Source organism: Vanacampus margaritifer, chromosome 20 (assembly GCF_051991255.1).
Source record: "Vanacampus margaritifer isolate UIUO_Vmar chromosome 20, RoL_Vmar_1.0, whole genome shotgun sequence".
NCBI lineage: Eukaryota > Metazoa > Chordata > Actinopteri > Syngnathiformes > Syngnathidae > Vanacampus > Vanacampus margaritifer.
In genome coordinates, this window is record NC_135451.1 from 15,598,765 (window position 1) to 15,618,340 (window position 19,576).

At 44.0% G+C, this 19,576-nt stretch overlaps 2 protein-coding genes across 5 annotated transcripts in view; one reads left to right on the forward strand and one right to left on the reverse strand.

Annotated features, from left to right (window-relative positions):
• Positions 1-720: 720 nt before the first annotated feature.
• Positions 721-10,412, reverse strand: nfx1 (nuclear transcription factor, X-box binding 1). Its single transcript, XM_077554965.1, has 23 exons — positions 10,152-10,412; positions 8,424-9,131; positions 7,765-7,926; positions 7,329-7,406; positions 6,828-6,933; positions 6,663-6,734; positions 6,451-6,590; positions 6,156-6,255; positions 5,554-5,771; positions 5,109-5,206; positions 5,001-5,031; positions 4,830-4,912; positions 4,323-4,431; positions 4,027-4,146; positions 3,658-3,737; positions 3,339-3,572; positions 3,201-3,274; positions 3,009-3,110; positions 2,809-2,946; positions 2,668-2,734; positions 1,748-1,893; positions 1,376-1,480; positions 721-1,291 (listed from the first exon to the last, which is right to left on the reverse strand). The coding sequence occupies exons 1-23, from the start codon at positions 10,168-10,170 to the stop codon at positions 1,216-1,218; spliced, it is 3,066 nt and encodes a 1,021-aa protein (XP_077411091.1). The 5' UTR covers positions 10,171-10,412; the 3' UTR covers positions 721-1,215.
• A 1,138-nt stretch (positions 10,413-11,550) lies between these two features.
• asap1b (ArfGAP with SH3 domain, ankyrin repeat and PH domain 1b) overlaps positions 11,551-19,576 on the forward strand; it is a 39,295-nt gene continuing 31,269 nt past the window's right edge. For all 4 annotated transcript variants that reach the window (XM_077554580.1, XM_077554582.1, XM_077554581.1 and 1 more), the window contains exon 1: positions 11,551-12,263. In XM_077554580.1, the coding sequence (XP_077410706.1) occupies positions 12,138-12,263 (126 nt within the window). In that variant the 5' untranslated portion in view covers positions 11,551-12,137. The remainder of the gene's footprint in view (positions 12,264-19,576) is intronic.

Sequence of the window (19,576 nt, forward strand, 5' to 3'; positions counted from 1 at the left end):
CCTTGAAATACAAGTGGAATTTATTCAAAGGCAAAGCTCATAACTCAAAAACACTCATATCACAAATTCACAAACCTTCTTACCCCATTGGAATGAATAGGAAATGCCAGCCACACTATACCAATTGTATAAATCATTCTATTGACGTGTTAGCCCATGAGTGGCGTTTTCCCATTAGGTGTTAGCATTAAGCTAGCATGCCGTGAAATAGCTTGAAGTCTACATTGTCAAATTGCTGATTATGGTCAAGTGACTTGAGTTTTCTGGCTCCATACAACACTTGTATCTTAACTTTGCCCTCGCAAGTCAAAGCAAGGAAAATAAAAATAAAAAGCAATTGAATTGCAGCTGTCATCTAAAACTCATCTACTAATTCATCATGTTTGAGGGTATTTTCATCCAAATTGGGTGAACGGTGTAAGATCGTTGATACTTTCCACACTTCAGTCTGTATGCCATGTAAAAAAACATCAAATTGAAACTTAAAGTCTGCAGTTCAAGCACATCTCGTTGGTTAATTTCTTATCCATTTTTTTTTTATCTTGCTTCTACTGGATATTAGTTGTTGAGCTGACACAATGATATAACCGGCTGTATGAGTCACCAAACTTTCATGTCTCCAACACCTCAGTGCAGCCCATTTGGATCCACACACCCACTTCGAAAGGCTTCAGGGATTTATAGCACTCGCTGTATACATGCAGAAATACACTCAAAAAGTCAAAACAAGGAGTAAAACTTTTATTTCACCTTTTTATAATAAGTACCTCTCTTTGAAGAGAGCTTGCATACAACTGATTACGTGCCCAAATTCAAGACTTGATTCAGGATTCATGCTAGTGGAAGTTTGTTATGGAGGACCAAAACTGCCAAAATTCAAACAAAATAAATGACTAAATAAATAAATTAATTAGTAAAGGTGAAAATAAAAACGGACTTATAAAAATTTATAAATCAAAAATTAAATAAAAAAGTATTTATGTATATATATTTTTGTTGTTTTTATTTCCATTTATATTTATTTTTTTGGATTTAATTTTCAAATTATATTTTATTATATCCGTTTTTATTTCCACTTTTAGTCATTTATTTATTTATTTAGCCATGTATTTATTTATTTAGTCATTTATTTATTTTGAATTTTGGCAGTTTTGGTCCTCCATAGATCGTAGGCAGCGTTCACGCTATTTATGATTGCATTCTTGCTCCATTTGTTCAGTCCTGGACGTCGAAATAATCGATTACCGGCTCTTCTTTGACCAGCTTGGACCAGGGGGTGGCGCCGGAAACCCTGCGAGCAGAATTTTGGGGCGGGGTGGACAATATGTAAGAGGGTAACAAAATGGCGCCTGTTGACAGAAGCAGAAGAACTGACCTGCTGCTCGCCTGCTTGATGTGAGCGATGGGCACGGGGGCCCTGGTGGTGGTCTCGCGCTCGATCAACGAGGTGAGCGTCCATTTTGGACACAGCGACTTCCCCCTGAGAACAAGTGGACACATGAAGGAGAGGGTTGGGTAAGACCAAATCACGGCTCACCTGTTTTCGGGGTTTGGTCATGTGACGTGTGCAAAATAAGCTATGATTGGTTGTTACCTGAGCACACATGATGTCATTTTCAGTCAACAGCAAATGGCAAAATGTATTTTGAAAGGTATTATATTGAGCATGAAAAATAGAGTTATCAAATGAATTATAGACAAAAAAATTACGACCGTAATCGCCAAGTCGCCAATTTCCCAGGCTTACTTTTGCGCCGTGACGACCACGTTGCGATTGGGCTCGCTCTCGTAGCTGACGCTCTCCACGGCGTAGACCTCCGCCAGCTCGTGGACGATCCTGCGGCGGTCCCTGTTCATAGGCTGGAAGCAGTGGCTCCTCTTTGGCTGCTTGCCCTAAACGACAACAAAACCCGGCTAAATCACCAGCTCAGTAGCCTAGTGGTAGATGTTTAGGATTTCTTTATCGCAGATTGACTGACATTTTAGTTTTGACCAACATCAACACAACGCTATCCCAAACTCATGTTCAATCGCTAATTTAGGACACTAAGAAACTGCTAATTAATTACTCCCTCATTGTATGATATGGCAGAAGTCTCCGACGTAAGTGGCTAGCGGCTACCTGTTAGCATGACCCAACGAGTGTGCTGGTATCTGGATTACTTGAATTCTTTTTCAATATTCTGGACCAAGGCTACTTTGTAATTCAATCTCCATGTTTAAAGGAAGGGAATGTGCCTTAAATTGCACGTTGAGGTCTTTTCATTATATATATATAAAAAAAAAAAAATAGAACTTTGTCTTCATTTATTTTATACACTTTTGTCCATTAAAAAAATAAAAAACATTCAACTCAAATTTAGCTGTTTAGATTATAGGAACACAATTTTAAGCCATTAATACCTTATTTTACACATGGACCAAGTAAAAATAAGAATGCTTCTGCTTCATGTTGCACGTTAAGTTGCGTTCCTAAAACCTAAACGGCTATATTAGACATTTTGAATTTTTTTTTTAATTTAATGAGAAAAAGCATTTAAAAACAACAACAAATGAAGACAAAGTACTATTTATCTTATTTTTTTTTTGATCCGAAAAACGATCCGATCTGTGACTTTTGTGATCCGTCGGACCACTAATCATAAGGGATTAAGAATGCACACTCGCCTTCGAAACGAGCTCCACAAGATTCTTAATGGCCTCTTCTACACCTGAGACAAACTTCAAGTCTTTTCTGAAAGACAGCAAATGCACAAAGTGACTTTTGAGTGCGACGTCAGTCCAAACCAGCACAAACAGGAGACGCACCTGGCGTCCTCTTTGAGGCTGCTGCTGTACACGGAGGTGGAGCGCACGTGGAAGGGGTCCGAGGAGGGGTCAATCTGCAGGGCCTCGGCCAGCCGCTTGTTCCTCTCCAGAGTGGCGCACTCCTCGTCGCATTCCAGCCTGACGGGCAAAAGTGGCGAGGTCAACGCTCGCCTCCCGACAAATTGCCGGCAATTTGCTACCTGCTCTGTTTGAGCTCCTTCTTGGCGAGCAACGGCCCGATGTCCATGGAGTCGCCCGGCTGCATGTCGGACAGCTTGCTGGCCATGGCGATGGCCGCGTACCTGCGAGAACCAGTCAATATGGCATTGTATTTTTCTTTATGTAGTTGTGTTTTGTAAAGAGAATCTGTTAGGAAGCGGGACAAAACCGACCTCTGATAGGAACTGGCAGCCTCGGTGCACGACACCGTTTCCTTCCTTCGACCGCAATCGCACCGCAGCGCCACCTACGCGTATTGCACAGGATTAGAAAAAGCGCCTTCATTGTGTTGACATTGTGTCATTTTGTACCTTGGCGGCGCAGGTGGTTTGCGGGCAGGCGGTGCCCGTGTGGCAGGGGGCGGCGCAGGCGTGGCCGCAGTCGGGGCGGGGAAGCGCGCACGGCTGGCGGCATCCGTCCGCCGCTGCCAAGCAGTCGCCGCGGTGGCAGATTCGCCTGCAGTGGTGCATCTGGCACGGCAGCGTTTTGTCGCACGTCAGCCCGCAGGAAATGTCTTGCAGGTGGCAAGGGATGTTGCTGCGTTGCTATAAAATAAAATACGTTTAAAAAAAAAAGAAGGGGGGGGGGGGGGGGGGCTTACAGTGTGAATCTTCAAAAATGGGGCGTCACCTCGTGCTTTCCCATGCACCATTTGTCGGTCAGGTAAGTGCAAGGGGGACACTTCTCTTCGCTGTGGCAGTTGTGGAACACTGAAACAGCAGAGTTGTTGTTAAATGATTTTTTTCTCCTCCCCGAGCTGTTCGAAAAACAACCTGGGCCGACAACCGTATGTTAAACATCAACATTGAAGCTGGAAAATTGTTTTCAATCAAAATGTAGCTCATAGCTTCTTCTTTCTATTTCCCAGAAATCTGGATGCCCTGTGGCGCCGCTCGCAGGTGAGTCTTGGTACTGCGGCAGGCAGCTACGGCACGAGCAGTAAGCGCACGTTTGCACTTTTTGTTTGTCCCTTGACATGCAGCATGCAATACGCCTTACCTGGATGGTCACACTCGTGTCTCCTGGTGCACAGGTTCTTGCACTCAGGCGGGCTTGTGCCGCACGGGATGGGTGGGTATAACACGGACGCCCCGCAGTGGCACGTCAGCTCGTCAAAACCTGCAAAAACGCAAAAATAAAAATGAAGGAAAGAGAAGAAGAAAAAAAACGGGAACAAAAACAAGTCCAAGGTCATGGCTCATTACATTCAGACCAAATACACCAAATGACCCTTAAAAAAAAAAAGAAGAGAAAAATAAGGTAAACATGATCAAATATAGCTGTATGTGACTCACTAGACTGCCAGCAGGGTTCACAGTTGCCACGGTGACAAGGATCCTGGCAGCGATGCAGGCCACAGATGAGTTTGTAGCCGCAGATCAGCAGGCATTTGTGATCCACTCTCTGCATGCAACACAAAAACTCACAAATCAATCCCAAAAACTCAACCGTTCAAAAGTTCAGTGCCAAGCAGTTATTTTGGTACACGTTTGTTGCGGTAGGTCAAAACCAAACAGTGAGTGGTGCAAAGAAAAAAGTCAGGTCCAGAATAGGAAGATAAAAATTAAAAAAACACGCTGAAAAGACACGTATCACACATATTGAATTTCAAGCGTGCAAACAACTTTACTAGCGCACACACGCCAGTAGATGGCAGCACTTTGGATTTGAGAAAAGCCCACGTGTGATTATGACGGAGAAAATGGTCATAGGTTGGACATCAGACAAGTTTAGGTATTAGCATCAAAGTCACTGTTCTGCTTGACGTGTTTATTTTGCAAAAAGCGGACTTTACAACTCACCACGCAGCACAGCTCGCCACACTTGTGTCGGCCGCAGGAGCGCTTCTTGTTGCAGCGCTTTTCGCAGGTGAACACCAACTCCTCTGCAATGCAGCACACAAAGGAATGAAATAACAGCGTGACGAATGTGACCGTTTAAAAAAGCATTTCATCTGGGAGCAATAAGCTCACCTTCTCTTGTGATTGTGGCACACGGCACCTCCTGAAATGCGACACAATGCCAGTTGGAGAAAATAAAACATGACGGCGTAGAGGTGCTTTTTTTTTTGTTTTGGTCACCTTTGTCTTGGAAGCGCATCTGCATCTGATGGTAGAAGTCAGGGAACAAGGCCCACACGCTCCCTCGTGGCACAGCTTGTCACATTGGTGGATCGTGTCTGAAACATACGCGTAGGCACACCGGCTCACTTTTGCCGACTTCGGGCGTCTTCCATATTACTTGTGTGCAACCTCAAAAAATACGATCATGCCCAAAAGTTAAAAACACAAAACGCCCTAGCGTTCCTTGTAACAAAAAAAAAAACAAAAAAAGAAAGAAAAAGGCCCAACACCGCACCAAAACAGAAAAATAAAAAAATCAGCCAATTGAAAATGGCTTTGAAATCTGCACTAGCGCATTAGCAGTAACAGCGCCCTCTGTTGCCCAATATGATAATGGCTGCCTTGCTGAAAAAACAAACTCGAGCAACCGCATTATAGTAGGCATAAACAACCTGCGTCATACCGTTGGAGCCGCAGGGCAGGGGCATGCCGCAAGTCTTCCCGCAGGAGGGGATGGGGTCGGAGCAGCTTTTTCGCTCCGAGCAGCCCAGCTCCAGGAGCTTGGCCAACGGCGTCTGGCCGCAGGGGCAAGTCTTTACTGTGCTCGGCGAACGAGGGCACGGCGGGCAGGGGCCGCGATGGCACGGCTGCTGGCACTGATGGGCCTCACAGTTTAACATCCTGGAAGAAGAATGTGGAGCGGTGTAAAAAAAACAACAACTTAGCTTTCCACAGCGGCTAGTAAAAAGACTAATAGCAGAAAGAGGTTGAATCCATTGCCTCCTACATATTACAATGACAATAAATAATCTATTCTAAACTGGAGGAGTGGTTTGGGACAGTTTGTGGTTTAAAATGTGGAAACTGACTTAGGCTACTGCTGGAGAACTCAGAAAGTAATTTACCGTTTTAAGTAAGCCGCCTTTTTTTTTTGTTTTGTTTTGTTTATGTTCTTCATTTAAAACAATGGAAGGGATTTATGTTGTAAAACAATGTTGAATAAAATTGGAATTATCTCTACACTTTCCCTAATCAAGTGATAATTGAAAAAAAAAAAAAACATACTTTCCACAAGCTTTTTGACAAGAAAAATTCCCCGAACCGTCCAATCCATCTTCATCCGTGCCACAAGGGACCTCGCGAGTGGAAACGCCACAGTAGCAGGCTAGCGTAGGGTCACAAAAGTCACATTAGCGATGTTAGCCAACCACCCAAAAAATGGGTCATGTCAGACCCTATTAGCAGCGTTGAACATTTTATTGCAAAGAAACTTATATTCTGCTTTAAAAATCTACGAAATTCTTATGAGGGAAAACAACAAACGGCAAATGCATTTCGATACGGGCCGTGTGATCCGCACCTTGCTGGACTTGCAGCTGGCAGGGCTGACACGGTCCGCCGTGGCACACCTGAGCGCACGTGTGTTGGCCGCAGTTGAGCACGGTGCCGCACACCTGCTCGCAGTGGAGGAGCGACGGCTGGCTGCAGCGCATCGGCTGACTGGAAAGAGGCGACAAAACCCCTTTGAAGAAGGAAAGAATAGCGGAAAAGCACACTGGATGGGTGTGGTACCTTGTTCTTCCACAGACGCAGGATTTGGTCACAAAGGCGGGACACTGAGGACAAGGTCCTGGGTGACATAATCTGGAGACACGGAAGGAGAGCAACAACAAGTTCTTTTGCGGCCGTAACTTCCCTACAAAGCGAGTTTGTATTGTCTGTGAGGTGTTAGCTCACATGTTGCACGGGTGGTTGCAGCCCACACTGCTTCTTTTCCTCCCACACATGTCGCCGCAGCTGTGGGGGATCTCGCTGCGCTGCCACTCAGGATTGGTCACTTTGCCTGTTGGCAGAGGGCAGTCGTGCCATCTGGTTTTGTGTCAAATTGTGGCCACTTTTAACTCTTTGACTGCCAGACGTTTTCAGAAAAGGGATGCCGTGGGTGCCAGCCGATTTAAGCATTTTGACTGATCTTTCAAGGTCCACAGAAAATTATGTGTTTGGACTATGGAAACACACATACTACCAAATGAAAGATTGGACTCTCATCTTTCATCAGAAAAAAAAAGTTTGTTTCTACCTTATTCCGTTTTTCAGTAATCAACAATAGAAAATGGTTAGTTTCACCTCTGTTTTGAAACAAACGTCTTTTAACGTCTTTGGCACTCCTCCATAGGATTTTACTAAACGTTATTTAACGTTTTTGGCAGTCAAAGGGTTAATGAGAGAGAGACTCACCGCAAAAGCAGGCGTAGGAGGCCGGGTGCTTGAGTGCAACATTCTGACAGGCGGGACAACGCCAACCGTCAGATGAATCTGGGAAAAGAACAGATCGGAACAAAGGAGATGAAACCCAAAAAATCAGCAGCACGTTTGAACAGCGCTGTCGCTTCTCTTGCTACTGTGGTAAATAAAAAATAATTTTAAAAAATCCACAAAAGCATGCTAATGGCACTTGAGAGCATGCCGCTCTTGGTGTACCCACCTTGGCCACCAGGAGGCAGTATCATACAATACAGTCATGCAGTCACAAACGAAGAAGATTAGACTTTGTAAAATATATTTCTGTTTAAAAATATTTCTAACGTAACGAATCAAAAAAAAAAAAATCTCATCTTAATCCAAACCACCAAAAATAAAATCTTCCCGCCAAATGACCTGGACAAACTCGTACCGTCTGCCTGGGAGGCGGGTGAGCGTGCCCATTTCTTGATGCAGTTGAGGTGGAAGACGTGGAAGCAGCTGCGGCAGCTCCACACGGGCGCCATCACACGAATGACGTCGCAGCACACCATGCACTCGTACTTCTCCTCCGACAGCTGCTCGATCAGACATCCTGAAAGGTCGCGGAGGACCAGCGAAGCCACACATCAATCTCATAAAATATTTTATGCTCATTTTTAAAAATGGTATTAACAATCATTCATCTCATAAAAAATATTATTAATAATTAATTTAAATATAATTAATTAGCCAATTTAATAAAGTACATTACCTTATCTATAAAATGTTTATTTCACAAATATTTTTGCATGCTATGTGCTGTTTTAATATGTTAAAATAATTAGGCTCATTTTTCACTTCACTAATTACAAATTCATTTAAAATGAATCATGTCATAAAATGAATTTTATGAAGTTTATTTTATTAATATAATTCTCACTTATTTTCTTTGCTTTATTATTTATAAATAATGGAATTATAATGAATTACCCGACTATTAAATAAATGAAATTCAGTATTTGTTTACCATTTTATTGATGAAAATTTATTTTATTTGATATTTTAAATTAATTTTATTATCTTCTTCTTTATTATCTTTTATTATCCAACCTGTCTGCGTTTCGTTGCTTTCTGGGATGTTGCGGTTGCACGCTCCCCTTTGGCCTCTGTGACTGTCGCCTGGGTGTCGCCTGTCACGGTTGCCGTGGCGACCGGCTGCTCTATCCGAGTCCCTCTCGTCCCGCGCTGGCACTTTGGGAGGTTTGATGGGCCCTTGTCGCCGTTTTTGTTCGGTCTGTTTCTTCAGATGATCTCCACGGTGGTTCGGACCAGTCGCCGTGGCCTGCTGGCTCCTTTCTCGTTCTTCCGCTGCCTGGTCATCCGGCGTCCGACGCCCAACACCAGTGTTCTTCTCCCTTAAATGAGGGTCGCCTCTTCGCCTGGGATTCTCATGCCTCAAGTTGCTCTGTTCCGAATTCTTGATGCCGCCATCGCCTCTCCGCCAGCTCGTCCGATCAGGCCTGTAGTCTAACTGGTCGCCAGCGAAATCTCTTTGCCAGCGCGAGGCGTGAAAATTCTCATTGCCGCCCGGGAATCCATCTCGTTGACCTCTGCCTCGCCTCCGGCCGCTCGCCTGGCCCTGTTGGCGATGAGCATCCTGAGAGGCCACGTGTTGGAAGCTGTGATGAGGGCGGCCATATTGCTGAGAGGGAGCGCTCGAGCGTCGCTCGCCACTGAATCTTGAATGACCACGCCCGGACTTGTAGTTGTTTGGCTTTTCATGATGCGATGCGCCCTCTGGATTGAGGTCCGGTGGGTCTACAAGCATAACAGCGACAATGTCAAATACTGACTAGGGCACGAATGATGCACATTTTTTGAGGCAGATACCGACTTTTGGCAGAAAAACATACAGATTACCGATTAATCTGCCGATTATTTAAAAAAAATTATATATATATATAAAATGCATAAAATTACACCCCCCAAAATTCCTTTTCAATGGGTGTCATTTACGCACGAACTTTCGCTATTAAGATTTACTCTGCTTTGAATGACAAGTACATAGTATATGACCTTATCACCAAATTTCATGAAGTATACAAAGTGATTGTATAGATTTATGTGTCAATAATAAAATAATTCTTACTTGTTTAAAACTGGTGTACTGTATATGGTTAGAGTACATAATTGGGCTGGGAAAAATAGCAATCACAATTATTTGATTGAGATTGAAATTATGATTAAAACAATTTGTGATTTAAAGGGTCTTTGTGTAGTTTGTCATTTTTGCAACATCTGTGTCAGGCTCGTTCATGGTGCGTGTACGTGCACAATCTTAAAGTTGACAAACGAAGACATGACTCTAAATATCAGGTAAGAAAAACTACACCCCTCCTCTCTCCAAAGAAACTGTGGACTGCGTGGGTCCGCACACTCTACTATAAAGGGAAACTAAAAGCTGATAGGTGCAGTTAGAATAAAACAGTCAGGGCTCTTTGTACTCATCTGGGTATTGGTGGGGCATGCATGATGTAGAAAAAGCTTTAAAAACTTTGTATTTATTCCACTACTAAAGCTGCTCAACTACTTAAAAGTATCATCGTAGCGCCTTGCCCATTCATCTCTGCGCTATGAACAGTCAAACATTATTGTTATACCACTTATTCAAACCTCGGTCCAATAAAAACGTCAAGGCAGCTTGTGTGAAAGAGCAGACTAACTTCAACAAGCTAAATACATGCTGACGAAAAGTCAAATTAGTCATTTACAGAGAGAAAGTTTTGTTAAGTGGACGACTGGATACAATGAGACCAAAATTAAAATTATTTACTGTACCTGAGGAGCCTTCTGCCATTCAGCACGCTGTTTATCGGCTCTCCCTCGCCAAAAGTTGCTCATATACTGTATGTCCGTTTACGGCGAGTGACTAACATCCACCTGGAAACCAAAAGTAAGTATTTTGTTTGGTTTGGTTCTCCAATCCGTCTGATAGATGTCTAGACGGAGTCGATCCAGAAGAGACGAATATTTCTCTCTGGTTTCGACGCACTTTACTCTTTCCTAACAACGTTAGCTTCGCCGCTCAGCGCGCATGCGCAGAAGGTCGGCCATATTTGATCGCTAACTACGGCAAGTAGAGTAAGTCAAAACACATAATTTTGCGCAATCGGCGGTAAGCGTTGATAAAAACCATTACATCACTCATTTGAAATAGATTTTAAAAATGAAATACATATATTTATTATTTATATTTCCACACATGAAATTAGATTTTCAGAAAGTTTAGCCAAGCTCAAAATGAGGCATAAAACACCTTTAGGCAACAATGTTTGAATGAATGTTACTTTAATTCCTCGTTTCATAGCACTCCATGAATTGCTAAGGGTTAAGATATCTTTACATTGCTGTTGTTATTGTGTTACAGATTGGGAGAAAGCTGTTCATATGTAGGAGCAGTACTGAATCAATAACGGTCAATTCAATTTAATGAGGGTTCGTAACGCATTCCACAAACCACAAGATGGCGCTTGGTGTGCTTTTGAAAGTCAAATGAGAGAGTGGGACAAAAAACAAATATGTCGCCACATTTGCATTGCTTGCATGCATGATGGGCGAGGACAGTTATTTAAATGCCCGCTAAAAGCATGTTTTTAGTGTCTAAATCCTTGAGAAGGTAAAAGGTAAGATATGACGCTTATGGATTTTTTTTCATTATAACCAAGTTTACAGTATTAGTTGAAAAAAAACGTAAATATATTTCTCGACTTTTTTAAAAGTAATCGTACCGTAAACAAAACACGTTTGGGTTGTTAAAAGGCCTGGCAAACGTTGAACAGCAGCAGCAGCGTTCACTGCAGTCACATGACGCATGCGCAGTGTCAGCTTGGTCAACTGGTGGAAACAGGGAATGCGGGTCAAGGTACCCTTAATAAGCACACTATCATAGACATACATGGTGATGTGCCCACAAAATAAAATGCAACAAAAAGAAAGTAGACGATTGGCGCGGTTTAGAGACACCCAACCTTGTTTATTTGTCATTAAATGGGGCCGAACATGACAGAACGGTATTACCAAACGACTCAAACGACACTTCTAGTCCGCTCTGTCGTTTGCATATACGTGTGCTTTGTCACGTTTTTTTTTATTTTGAAACCCCGTAATAGGAAGTTGCCATGTCGGACGTCCGCTAGCTTAGCCGTCGCTCCCGCCTCCTCCTGCTGCTCTTTCTCAGAGCAGCTTGGAGAGCGAGCGAGAGTGGCGGCGGCGGATGAGTCTGCGGCACGAAAACCTTTCTCATACCTTCCAAAAATCACCCGTAGAAGACAGCACCGAAGCCCGCTGCAGTTGGGAGATGACATCAGCGCACCATGGACTACGATAGGGAGGTGGTTTAGCGCGAACGGCGGACTGTTTGCGGGGCGATTTTGTAAACTGGGTTCGTTTTGGAACATCTGTGGAGCAAAATGTGGCCATCCGCTATCCTTCCTCCGAGGTCGACTTAGACGAGCGATTTAGACGTTTGCACGCTCCCCATTTCCTCTCAAAATCCAGCTAATTCCTCCCCCTCGCCTCCCCCCCGGGGAGCAGTGAAGTCATCCGAGAGGGAAAAACGGGACTTAATCATCTCCGTAGCGACAAGAAAAATCCGCTTTTCTCCCCTCCCTCACTCGGACTCGCCCTGCCTCCCCCTCCCGCACAACCCGCGTTTACATGCTGTGCTCCCCCTGAAGTGCTCTCTCCTCGACACCTCCCTGTCCCCCCCCAGCCCTTGCCCCCTCCCCATCTAGCCACCCAGCTGGCCATTATCCGCCGTCGAGGATGCCGGATCAGATCTCAGTATCCGAGTTCCTCTCGGAGACGACCGAGGATTACAATTCGCCCACCACGTCCAGCTTCACCACCCGGTTGCAGAGCTGCAGGAACACCGTCAACGTTCTGGAGGAGGTGAGGACACCACCACCGGCAACACAAGATGCATGCATGAATGCATGCATGCTGCTGCTGCTGCAAAAAAAGAAGCTTTTACACTTTTATAAAGGCACCTGTAGGCTATTTAAATGCATTTTCTTCATCGCATTGAAGCAGAAATGGGCCCTTTCTTCTTGTTGACAACACGAACGCCCCGAGCTCTTTGGCTTTCTCTCTGAAGGTGAATTTGTTTGTCGCCCTGCTGCTTTTCTTGTTGTCACATCAGAGCGAGCACTCTAAAAAGAGAGGGCTTGGGCAACTGTGATGGAGGATGTGTCGGTTACGTAAGCATACAGCCTCAGTGCACATCGCTGCCAGGCCAGGCCCGAGCGCTCAGTAGTCCGTTCCGGGGTCATCCTCTGTCACAAACGGTCGCAAAGAAGTTCACCAAACGTTCGCCAAAAGTTTTAATGAGCGCAAACTGTTTTTATTATCGGTAAGACATTTTGAACATGCACAAACTTCCTTGTGAGACGAAAAACCGTTGGCGAACATCTGGCGACCGTTTGCGACCTTGAACAAACCCTCAGGAAAAATCAATATTTGCTACCTAGCAAACTGGCAAACCTTCACCGCTCAGTGGGGTACGGCTTTAAAGAACCCGTCAGAATTTCCGCCTGCGTTGTTGTTGTTTTTTACCTGCGCAGCAGACAAAATCAAAACGGTCCAGGAGATATGTTGACAAGTAATCAAGTTTCACGTTGAAGTGGCCGTTCCAACCATATGTAGCATTTTTTGACAAATCTTGTCACATTGCTAATTCTAGTGATTGTCGACTAATTAATTAATTGTTATGCCTAAAAAAAAAAAAAGTCAAAGAAATAGCAAAACTTTGATGCCGGATGAGCAGAGGGGTTGTAAAATTGGTCTTGTGCGACTTTGGATATCGCATTTCTCACCAACTAGCGAGCTAGCTACGTGCTAAAGAAAAAGCAAAATGCGCTAGCCCGACTTTAAACAACAACAGCAGCACGCCATGTTTGTGATGTTGATGCTGTGTCATCTTCCATCACATCCTGGTCGTGTAATCAGGTCAGGCAGGCCAGCCCCCCTCCCCACCACATACCCTCCTCGTGTGTTGGCCACCTCAGGACCCCCGTCGTGGTATCCCGATTAAATGGAGCATCAAACTTGGGAATCTCTCACACACACACGCAGACACACACCTTCGCTTGGATGCCTGAACGTGACCTCATTTCCAAATGTAAAACACGCAGCTCGTTTCCGACCTGAGCGCCTGCTGCCTCAAAGGCGTTTGCCGCAGTCCCTACGTGGAATATTTTCATTTTAGGCCAGAATAAATGACATTTCAAGATACATTCTTACTGTCCAGTGAATTCATCAAACTGAAGCCCTCGTAAAAACCTTTCACTAACTCTACAGTCAATGTTTTAAAGAGCAATGACACCCAAAAATGTTTCAAGCAAGAATACGTTGTATTCTTTGTGCTAGTACTCGTCCTAACACGACGGAACTCTGATTAATATTGCGTTTGTGGAATAAGAATGGCATAATTCATCTAAGTAACGGTGGCGCCATGTTGGTTTGGTTGAAATAATTTTCAGCTGCAGAAGTGATGACGAAGCACAAGTGGCACTTTGCCCTTGTCGATTGTTGAGAGTGATGGATTTACATTTTGCTTCCGCCGTTTTGACCTGCTGGCTTTTTGGGCAACTAGCGAGCTAGCGGCTAGTGCGAGCACTTAAGTTATTGCTGGTTCTTTTGTAAGTAAGTGTCAGTCCGCCTGCCTGAAGCCGGTTGTAAGGAGGAAAAAGCTGGCGTGGTGAATCTCTTTCCCGGCGCAAACGAAAAACATCTGTAGGGAGGGGAGCGGCGGCCATGTGCTCCAGTAGTGCGGTGGAATTTTTTTTTTCCATCTTGGTTGCGGGATCACATGACAGGGAAGACAATTCAACTCTATGACAGTCACTTTTTTTTTTTTGCCCTCGCCTTGTCGACAAAGTAAATGATGCTAAGGCGCAGTGTGAATATTTCAGGAGTGAAACCCGAGGCAGAAAGCTGACCACAGGCTGAGTCATCGTTGTTTTCTTTCCTATTCATTATTGATTGGTCCCCGCAAAGTCACCGCAGCCTGCTGACGGATCAGGATGTGCTAATGTTATGCTAATATTAGCGTCCATCTCGCTAGCTGTGTGCTCGGCTGTCTGTCGCACACACTCGCTGAGCTAGCTTCAAAGCTATTGAGGTGAACAGGTAGGCCTGTCACGATGGAATATTTTTTACAATCACCTGTTTTACCGTCGATTACCGAAATCCGATACAAATGTATTTTGCATTTAAGTTGATTGCGAAATCATGTTTTTTTAATGACTGTTTATTAACCATTTATTGTTGTTTATTTGGCATTGTTTTAGGATGAAGGATTGGTCTCAAACTCATGTCCTTGAGAGTCGATAACAGACCCTTGAGGACCGGAATTCTCATTAATGTCAAGCTAACACGCTCACTTATTTTTCTTCACCTGCCGGCGAAGTATGGGAGTCTTGCTAGCAGTAGGTAGAAGCTAATTAAGGCCTGGCTAGTGGCTAGCATGTGCACATTAGCTAGACCGTAATGAGCATCGTTGCTAGCCAATTATGATCCACACAGAGGCGTGGCTAACACGTTCGTCTCTTTCCGTTAGTAAAATGCTAACATTAGCGTGTGACAGAATGCCCACCAGGGGTTTATTTTTTCCACTGATGCTCAATGAACTGATTACCCCCGCAACAGAGGGTAGGCTATAATACTGTTGTTAGCGTTTATTTTTATTTTTAGTTTAGTATTGGTTGATTTCACTGTTGTAGTGGTTAGGGAGTAAGAAATGAGTGAGTGATTGCAAACGCAGTCACTCATTCCTTACTCTGTAATCGCTTCAAAGGTTTTTTTAGTGGACATTTTAGGGAACTATCTAACGCGACTTAAAATTTTGACACTGTCAGGTTGTTTTTTTGGGAAATCTTGTCATAGTAGCCATAGGGTGTCAAAATGGCGCCTTTATGATAGAAAGAAAACCTTGTGGATTTGTCGTGTGGGCTTTCAAATAGTTGACAGCTCCATATAGACGGGCCTTGACGTTGAAACGGCGAGCTAATCGTGGTAGCGTCAAGTACATTGAGAGACAAGACAAGACAAGCGCAAATGTGTTCATGTTAGCTTTTTTTCCCAGAGTATAGTGTCGGAACGCTCCACAGGCGAGTCTTGACCCACTTTTGCTTTTTTTTTTTTTATCCCCGCGTACAAAGGAAAGCTTCGCAGCTGATGCTGTGCTGACAGGAAGGAGCCAACGCAAAATGGTGGCCAATGTGTTTTCCCATTCATTAACAGGGTGGGCGTGGATATAACGGCACTACTTTTAGTCACAGGCGACAAGGGAAGCCCTCATTTGATACGGCGTGACGTGGGTCACACCGGGAATAATGTTGACTTTTCGCAGTCTTCCCATTCTTTCCATTCAAGCATGACTGGGCTTGACCCTTTTAGACTCTTTTTTTTTTTTTTATATACATAACATCCTTTTCAATAGAAGCTGCATCTGAAAAGGATGCACAACTGAATGAGGAGTTTTGTTCCCAGCCAAAAGGAATCACTGCCTGATGGTTAAAGTTTAACAAAACAAAAAAAAAGTTTTCCTTGACCAAGTAAGGTCATCACTAGAAAATGAAAGTTATCTATAAAGTTCAGCATCAATAGTTTGTCTTCTTTTTGGTAAACTGCAACATCAATAGCCTTCTTTTTTCCGGAAAGTGCTACATCAATAAGTAAATAAAAATCCAGCCTAGCTCATATGTAAAAAAAGTGTGAAATATCCAAATATAATCAGATTTTCTCAATACTGTTCACATAATTGAATTATGTGCAGTAATCATACTTTTGGCGTCCATTTGAAGGAGAGGGAAAGGCTTTCATTTAACTAAGGGAAGTGTGTAAATTCTGCGTTGCGGCCACGTGATATTATAAACACGGCCAAAGCGATGTTGACGTCATCTCGCGGGAAGCCCTCGGCACGGCTGATGGTCATGTGTTGTCACGTGTGGCCGTGTCCCGTCCATCCCAACAATGCAGGCACAGTTCTCCGCTAGACTACCAACTTGTACACGGCAACCATGAAGAAGTGATTGTCACAAAAAAACATAAAATAAAAAAAGAATGTCTTTTATTTATGATGATCATGCTAGCATGTTCGCTTATTTTTCCACTAGCTAGCTATGATGCGCATAGCTTACACTCTTTTCCCACTTACAACAAAAATGCCATTAGCTTCTACTTATCTCCCACCTTCCTATGTAGCTATAGCTAGCTAGCTAGCTACGATGCCCCTCTAGGGCTGGCTAACATGTTCTGTTTTTATTTTTTTTACATTTGCTAGCAAAACGCTAATATTATATGACACTCCCCTTTTGATCTACATGCCTGTGGTGACACAAAGCTAGGGGGGCCAAAGCCATCAGCGAATTAATTCCATGTGTGTGGACGGCAAAAGAAGAAGGATGCCGGCACATCGGTGACATAAAATGGGAGTGTGTGTGTAGTAGTATTTGCACACAAAAAAAGTATAAATGTGCCATTTTTGCCCTCGCAACACATTGTGTCACTTCCCGTTTAATATATTTAATATATTTGGTTCGGCAACCATGGATTCGGTTCCTGTCCCCCATGAATGGCGGGGGTCCACTGTACCATGTACATTCAAAAGTAATTAACACAATTGAAGGAAAAAAAAAACATTTCTACAGGTTTCCACTCAAAAGTGGGTTAATCTGTGCCGCAACGGAACAGCAGGCCTCGTTGAGGAGCATCCCTGCGTGCGTGCGTTCGTGAGAAGGCTCACATGCGGACAGATGCCAACACTGACCCACTCTTCCTCGTTTCAATCTGGCCGAGGGCAGATCTCAGGGTGCTGTGGCGGAGGCAGGGCGGGTCGGAAGGGGGTGGAGTCTGGGGTGAGCGAGAGGGGGGGGGGGGGGGGGGGGCATCCAATCCACCGGCAACTAACAGCCCCCCGGTGATATACGCAGTGCAGCTGTGGTGGTGGCCAGCCGACAGCTGTGGCGCGCTGGCCGATTATCAGATTTTGGCCTAGGATGACAAACAAGAGAGGCTTTATTTTTTAAATGAATTGTTTGTTCTTATTTTAAAAAAAAAAAATTAAAAAAAAAATCAACTTTTCTGGTTATTCATCATTCATAGAATGAAAAAAATAATAAAAAAAGACAATGTAATCATTTCCTTTGAGCTTTAGTGGAACCATCCTTTGCAGTTCCTTTTTGATTCTGGCATGCAAACGTTGTGACATTTGTTTACCAAACGACTCGCCTTGATTGAACCCATCTTTTCATCTTTGCGCCTTCATTTCTGGAATCAATGTAAAGATGTGGCTGCCATCTTGTTTTCATCTTGATCCTCCTTCCTCTGAAAATATGAGCGGCGCTAACGCCGGGCCTCAAGTAGCAAGCCCGCAGGTCCGGCAGACGGTGCTCTGCTCTGACGGCCGACTGTCCTGTTGCGGCCTCGGGGGTAAACAATGCGTCCATGTCTGTTTTTTCTACCAGTTGAAGGCGCCTGGACTCGGCCCACGTGTGCGTGTACGCGCATAGCAAAGATTCAAATGGCATCTCTGCATCCTGATTTGAAAGCGAGCTCGCCTGGGAACCTCTGCCCACATGCGGAGGCACAATTTTTCCTATTGTCATTGTCTCAGAATATAATATTGCGTTTGTGGCAATAGCTCGCTGAAATTTACAAAGAAGGAAAAAAAAAAGTCAAGGAAATCATACGTCTAAGGACAAATAACACAATGGCGTGTTATTTGGCTCTTGTGTGTGTGTGAGTGGTTAAGGTTTGCTGGGCCGTTTGCCAAAAACAAAACAGAGCTTCCAGTCTTATCAGCTGATAAGCAAAAAAATTTGTGATCAAAGCCAACTAGATTAGTTTTACCTCAATGAACCAATAAAGCTGCTCTGTTAACAGGAGGCTTTTTACACATTTATTTGTCTCGTAAATAGTCGTCAGGGAAGCACTTTCCAGCGTTCTCTTTGTACCGTAGGACATAAAAACTGTGCTAGTAGGTTAGCGATGGACTGTGGTATGTTCCAGAGATACGTATAGATTTCTCAATTTACTCAAAGTAATCCCGTGGACTAACCATGCAATGGTCCTCTAAAAGTGCCTAGTCCTGGATAATGTTCTGGCCCTTCCTTGTTCCATAGTAACAAAAGTACTCGCAAGATGAAGCCGTAACAACTATGGGTCCACTATTTAGTGTATCTCGGTATTTAGCATACCAACTGACTGGAGTTTGTTATTGTTCCGGCTCCCGTCATTCCTCCCGCCGCTTCTCCCGTCGTAACAGAACAATCCAACAGCTGCTTTCACATGAATAATGAAACCCAACAAACAAAAAAGGCATTTGGTTCCCCAAGCTTCACCGTGTGTGGGTGTGATGGGGAAAACACGGATCGGTGAAAAGATGCGAGCGAGAAGGCCGCAAGCCAACTCCCACATGCCTTCAGCTTGTGGAGATGTCCTGCCTAAATCTCGTGTCTGGAGTCCGTTGACTAAAACAAGCAATTAGAATCCTGGAATGTAGCAAAGCTGTTTTCACCCTGTGAGTGTTTGTGCCGTCTGACCTCAGCGGCTTTTTTGGAAGCGCTACATCCTCTTATTTCCCCATTCCACGCACTCTGTGTCAGAGAGAGAGAGAAAGGGATGTGCCTTTGCTTCCTGCCAATGAAAACGCTTCCCCGCCCTTCCTGCTTTGAGTCACGCTGTCACGGAGACGCCACGACAAACGAACGGACGGGCTGAATCCGTTCTGGGACTTTACTTTTTTCATACCGTCGAGTAGTAACGCGTTAGTTAATGCTTTGAGATGAGTATTCTGCTATAGATAAAAAATCTACAATGCTTAAAGGATTTGAACTCAAAACAAAATGTGTGACATCACTGCACATAACACCCTGGTTGTTGACTTAATACTGACTAATGACTGATTAGACGGTTGAGTATGTTTGCGGTTGGAGGGCAGTTCCTACTTCCTAATTGATTCAATCAGAAGAAGAAGAGGTTCGACAAGAGTATCTTTCTGAGAAAACAATGCTTGTCAGTCACTAATTGAGGATAACTTACATAATGCTTTAAAGGAGATACTCCGAGAACAGTAGCAACCAGGATGTAAGACGCTTTTGCTCGATACCGGTTGCTCCTTCTTACAAGGTTATTGAAGTCTATCTAAACTTTTCCGGATTTTCTTGATATTACGGCATTCAAATAATTTGAACTCTAACTAT